The sequence below is a fragment of the Onychomys torridus genome, chromosome 5 (assembly GCF_903995425.1).
Source record: "Onychomys torridus chromosome 5, mOncTor1.1, whole genome shotgun sequence".
In the NCBI taxonomy this organism is placed as follows: Eukaryota; Metazoa; Chordata; class Mammalia; order Rodentia; family Cricetidae; genus Onychomys; species Onychomys torridus.
Window position 1 is genome coordinate 97,536,536 of NC_050447.1, and position 6,000 is coordinate 97,542,535.

The 6,000-nt window shown below is 43.4% G+C and overlaps 2 protein-coding genes across 2 annotated transcripts; one reads left to right on the top strand and one right to left on the bottom strand.

Annotated features, from left to right (window-relative positions):
* Nucleotides 1-4,426: 4,426 nt before the first annotated feature.
* On the bottom strand, nucleotides 4,427-4,943 carry LOC118583725 (histone H2A type 1-B). The gene has a single exon (XM_036187325.1). It carries the CDS (start codon nucleotides 4,940-4,942, stop codon nucleotides 4,550-4,552), a length of 393 nt encoding a protein of 130 aa, XP_036043218.1. The 5' UTR covers nucleotide 4,943; the 3' UTR covers nucleotides 4,427-4,549.
* A 276-nt stretch (nucleotides 4,944-5,219) lies between these two features.
* LOC118583747 (histone H2B type 1-C/E/F/G/I) lies at nucleotides 5,220-5,658 on the top strand. Its single transcript, XM_036187346.1, has one exon. The coding sequence runs from the start codon at nucleotides 5,233-5,235 to the stop codon at nucleotides 5,611-5,613; it is 381 nt and encodes a 126-aa protein (XP_036043239.1). The 5' UTR covers nucleotides 5,220-5,232; the 3' UTR covers nucleotides 5,614-5,658.
* Nucleotides 5,659-6,000: the final 342 nt, after the last annotated feature.

Below are 6,000 nucleotides of genomic sequence, written 5' to 3' on the forward strand. Positions count from 1 at the left end.
TTCATTAACATTTGAATTCTTCCAAAATGGAATGTCAGCAAGATGGGCATTATTTGACATTTTGGAGTTCTCAGAGAAACAGACACTGAGGCTTTTCCTTCTGGGAACATTTTTCTGTGCCTGCATACAGACTCAGTGGCTTCAGAAGGTTGAGCCCAAGTACAGTAATATGAAAAACAGCAGGGATGTGTAGGAAGTGGGAGGAGGTCTCCCGGAAAACTGAAGATGTTGACATATGGACACTAACCAGATCTCAGTGCTCCACACTTTGTGGGGAACATTACAATTATAGGAGGATTCAGACATTTTGTTCCTGTTCTTTTTTCTTTTTTCTAGTACAGATGTACAGTTTGGACAAAATATCTCAAAACAGGGAAATGTGGAGGATTCTGTTGTACAGTATATAATGGAAAGGGTAAGACCACAATGGTATTGTAGAGAAATATACTTCCTTATTTTTGTCTTTACTATTGATACAATCAAACACTGAATTATTTTTTAACTATAGTATTTTAATTGTGTAGCAATGCAAGATATTTGTGACTAATAGCATAGACAGCACTCCAAAGATGAGAGCCGGCATGCTGGTTCATCAGGTAGGAGCTCTTGCATCCAAACCTGAGGATTTCCATGAAACCCATGGAAGCTGCATGGTGGAGGAGAATAGAATCATGCTGTCCTCTGGTCATCATATCACGATCAGCTTTTGTGGGTGGGTACAACACTAAATACATAAACAAAAATGTAACAACAAAACCTGAGAACTTCAAAGATTATTGGCTTATGGACCCTAATTTTGTTTCACTCCAGGTTAGCAACATTTTATCCTTGTTCAAGAAATTCTATACATTTCAGTTTCTGAAATGGTTTGAGAACTTCAGAGCTTTTACTCCTTTTGTTGATTCGATGTAGAAGAAACTCAAAGTGACAGAAATGATGCTTAAATGATTTATCAATGTATTTGCTAGGGGTTGGGGATTTAGCTCAGTGGTAGAGCACTTACCTAGCAAACGCAAGGCCTTGGGTTTGATCCTTTGCTCAAAAATACACACACACACACACACACACACACACACACACACACACACACACACACATTTGTTGATAGATTTGCTTAGGAGAGAGACATTAAGTCACACAAAGTAGAACTTAGCCAAGGGTGCACTACTTCCAAAATACCTTATAGATAAGTAATATGCTAACCAGGCCTATTAAAGATAAGCAAAAGTTACCATAGGATGCTAATGTTTGTTCATCAAAATCCACCTCCAATTAGGTTGCATTCCCATAACAAAAGAAGACATTTACAACCAGCCATTAAGCTCATTCAGAAGCTCTAGGGGGCAGTGCAGAATCACCACCACCATTAAGACCTGGGCTGGTCCTGTGCTCTTACAGGAAAGCTTAATTCTGCTAGGTGGGAAAGAAGAACATGGGTAACAAGAACAATGGTATACTTTAGAAATAATTCTGACAATATCTCTGCTCTAAATCTTTCATTTGCCCAAGTAGCCAGACTTTCAGCCTCCTGCTTCTGTTGAAATTGTTCAAAGTGTAACCTGAGGCTAGGACCTGAAAGAAATCTAAGGATGACAATATGTGAAATGCATAATTCTAAAGTGTATATAAGTTAGGAAAATCTTCTATTTATGGCCAGTATCATTTGTCAGAGTTGGCATGTGCCATATATATTAAGGAGGTTTTTTTTCCCCTTATCATCTCTAAGTGTGAAGAGTAATTGGGAACTGAAAAGGCATATTAATATTAAATTTAATTTGAAACAAATTAGGTAAATATACCTTTTGACTTATACTTTAAAAATCATTTAATTATAAGGTCATCTATGAATTTACTCTACAGGCCTTGAAATGATGAAGAAATGTATAGTTGAGGCAAAAACAGAAATAAAAAAATTTAGAAAGTATCCCTGAGGTGGTTGGTGCCGCACACCTTTAATCCCAGCACTTGGGAGGCAAAGGCAGGAGGATCTCTGAATTTTGAGGATAGCCTGATCTTCAAAATGAGTTCCAAGACAGCCAGGGCTACTCAGAAAAAAAGTTATTTTTGTATACAATGGCTATGGGTAAGGTTAAGACACATTTTCATCCTGAGAATGGAGAATGGTTCATAATTCATCTCAATACTGTTCTGATACTTTCTGTATTGAGGACTGGGCAGTCTCTAACGATGTGGACAGCCTTACTCAACCAGAGATGCACATGAGGGTCAGGTAGGCAAGGATGAGGTTCCTCTCTTCTTATTCTACCTCAGCTTTACCCATTTAAACTAATGAAGTAAAGGAATATGCCATTGACTTGATTGAAGGTTCTGGCCTTTTTGTTTCTTAGTTCTGGAAACTGAAAACTAGTACACCCCCACCGTCACCCCCCAGGTCACACTGCATTGTTTGCATGAGGGAAGATGGAGAATGCAGCCAGGAAAGCTGATTCTTCATCTGAAGTGGGCTTCTTGAGGACATCAAGAAAGGGATTCTGGGTACTACGGGGCAGCTGTAAGTTCTGTGGAGAAATATTTGACTCTTGGAATTAAGGTAATCGTGGACCATGTTTCCTTGCATTGTCACATGAATGCTCAAGGCTTGCTGATGGATTTCAAGAATACTCTAGGGACTCTGTTTTATTTATTTGTTAAGGCTCCCACATCTGTGCATTTAGCTTTTCTTTTGAAAGATCCTGTTAGTGGGGATGGATTTTTCCCCCCATTAACAAGTACAATTATTTTTGTCCCGTAGGATAAAATAATGCAAAGATTGCAATAGAGACAGGCCAGAGGACTAATAGTTTCTGATAAATACTTATCTGTTTGACCATATTTCAACTCCTCTGCCAATTACACACCTACTTGATAATATATGTTCTTTTGTGCCATTTAGAGCTTTCTAGTGATTTCCTGGGTTAGGAAGTACATAGTAGAAACATAGCCCTTATGTACTTGGAACTTAATTGTTTGTATTTGACACCTCGATAACTGTCATAAAGTAAAGGCATAGGTTTTCTATTTTTATTTATTTATTTTTTGTTGTTGTTTTCTTTGACAAAAAGCCTTTACCGTTCAGGCTACTGAGGCCTACTTGCTGGATTGGAATTCCATTACAAATGGATTCCCTTTGCTTTCCCTAGAGTTTGCCACTGACAGCAGTTGGAGAGGTTTTAAGGTCTATGAAGACCGAAGCCCTACATTGTCCACTGCTCCCTTTCGTAATCAACACCTGGAAACCATTCCACTCCCATCTCTGCTCCTGCCAATATATTTAACCCTTAACTGGGTAAGGTGACTCACGCCTGTATTCCAAGCACAAAGTAGGTTGAACTAAGAGGATTCCTGTGACTTTGAAGCTAGTCAGGGCTACAAGGTAAGTTCTAGGGCAGTCAGGGCTGTAGTGATACTCTCAATGAAAGACTGAATGGATGAATACATAATAGATTTGTACACTGCGGGTGTGCAGAGGGCTCAGCAGTTAAGAGCACTTGCTGCTGCTCCTCCCGAGGAACTCAGATGCAACCCAGTACCCAAGTCTGCCCTGGCAATTCACAGGAGCACATAACACGAACACACTAACACCAGGGCCTCTGAGACCTCCTTCCAGCCCATGAGGGCACACACATGCGTTCACATAGATAGAAATGAAATAAAACTGAGTATTAAAGAAGCAGCAGTCCCTGGACAGTACTTCGCCATTTCAGACCAATTTTGAACCCTTACGTTTTGAGTCTCAGTCTTTGAACTGACCAACTTTCAGGAGTAATGAGAAGTATTCAAGACTCAACGATGAAAACAAAATTTTAAGTCCATGTTTGTTTTAATTAATACTGGCTTTGATTCCTTTTTCTGAAGACTGAAAAAAAAAAACAAAAAACAACAAAAAAAAAACCAAACCCAAACCTTCCATTGGCAAGTACTGAGGAATCGGTACCAGCAGTAGGGAGGTGGAGGCAGGAGGATCTCTGTAAGATCGTAGCCAACATAATCTAATTAGTGACTTCTCGTAGAGGCAGAGTTGCATAGTAATAACCTGTCTCGAAAACAAAACAGAAAGACTTCTAACACAAGACCCCAAAACAAACCCTCCAATAAGTCATTGGCCAGGTTTTTCCCTTTTGTTCTTTATTTTTGGTTTAATTATCCTATTTCTGTCAGAACGTCATGAGCATACCACATACCTTAAGTATCACTTTGGCAAATGGCAAGTCTAAAGTGTCTTACAGAAGCCCTCAACAAGCTCAGAACTGCATCTCATGGCCCTTTTGGTCATATGTGCACACATCACATAAACAAAGACAATGCCATTTCTGAGGGTAATCTGACTAACTTGTGAGGAAATCACACCTTCCCTGGGGAAGGTAGAAGACAATTTTGAAAAGCTGATTTCCTTTTTATTGAGAACCAAATTCTTAGGGTCCTAATACAGAAATATATACAATATTAATTTGCCCGAGACTCGCTTGTAGTATTCCAGCACTTTCTATTGAAAGAAGTGGGTGGCTCTGAAAAGAGCCTTTGGGTTCAAACAAAACTAAGGTCACTGATCTTATTTCCCCTTGGCCTTGTGGTGGCTCTCGGTCTTCTTGGGCAGCAGCACCGCCTGGATGTTGGGCAGGACGCCGCCCTGCGCGATGGTGACGCGGCCCAGCAGCTTGTTGAGCTCCTCGTCGTTGCGGATGGCCAGCTGCAGGTGGCGCGGGATGATGCGCGTCTTCTTGTTGTCGCGGGCCGCGTTGCCGGCCAGCTCCAGGATCTCGGCCGTCAGGTACTCCAGCACGGCCGCCAGGTAGACCGGGGCGCCGGCGCCCACCCGCTCCGAGTAGTTGCCCTTGCGGAGCAGCCGGTGCACGCGGCCCACGGGGAACTGCAGCCCGGCCCGGGAGGAGCGGGTCTTGGCCTTGGCGCGAGCCTTGCCGCCCTGCTTGCCGCGTCCAGACATGTTTAAGAGGGTTGTGAAAGCAATAAGACGTTTCCCAGAAATGTGCAAGTTATACTTGCAGGGTAGATTGTAATCTGAGGTTGTCATTGGCTAAAGTAACTTAGAAGACTCAACCAATAAGAAATCAGAGTCAGAGGTCCTATTTTGCATAAAGTGGAATCTACCCTTAGAATTTACCCAATGAAAACCTGTAAAATTTTGTACCATATTTGCATAGAAGCCCTATAAATATATGGGGCGATTACACAACTTCTTACATCTTTCCACTTAGCGACGAGCGTTTGGGAAACATGCCTGAGCCGGCGAAGTCCGCGCCCGCCCCGAAGAAGGGCTCCAAGAAGGCGGTGACCAAGGCGCAGAAGAAGGACGGCAAGAAGCGCAAGCGCAGCCGCAAGGAGAGCTACTCGGTGTACGTGTACAAGGTGCTTAAGCAGGTGCACCCCGACACGGGCATCTCCTCCAAGGCCATGGGCATCATGAACTCGTTCGTCAACGACATCTTCGAGCGCATAGCGGGCGAGGCGTCGCGCCTGGCGCACTACAACAAGCGCTCGACCATCACGTCGCGGGAGATCCAGACGGCCGTGCGCCTGCTGCTGCCCGGGGAGCTGGCCAAGCACGCCGTGTCCGAGGGCACCAAGGCCGTCACCAAGTACACCAGCTCCAAGTGAGCGAGCGGATCTCATTCTTAACCCAAAGGCTCTTTTCAGAGCCACCCAACAGTTCACAGTTAAGAACTGTGCACTTCCTGTGGCAGCAGCCAATCCTCTTTATACGCATCTCCGGTTTTTCATGTGACAGTGTTCGTATCCTTCTATCAATGCAGGATCATCCTTGAGTCTTAGGCACTCTGTTGCAATTTGGGAGGATATTGGAATAGCCGCGGAACAATTCATTTTCACCATCTCATGCTAGGTAAACATTAGGGGGTGCCGATGGTGAAACACCTGAAGGGATCTCGGAGGTGCCTGACCGAACGCCCGTATTTCCAGGCTTTTGTTTTAAGTATTCCTGGGAAATTCACGCTGGCACAGGAAGGCGGAGTGAAACCGTGGGTT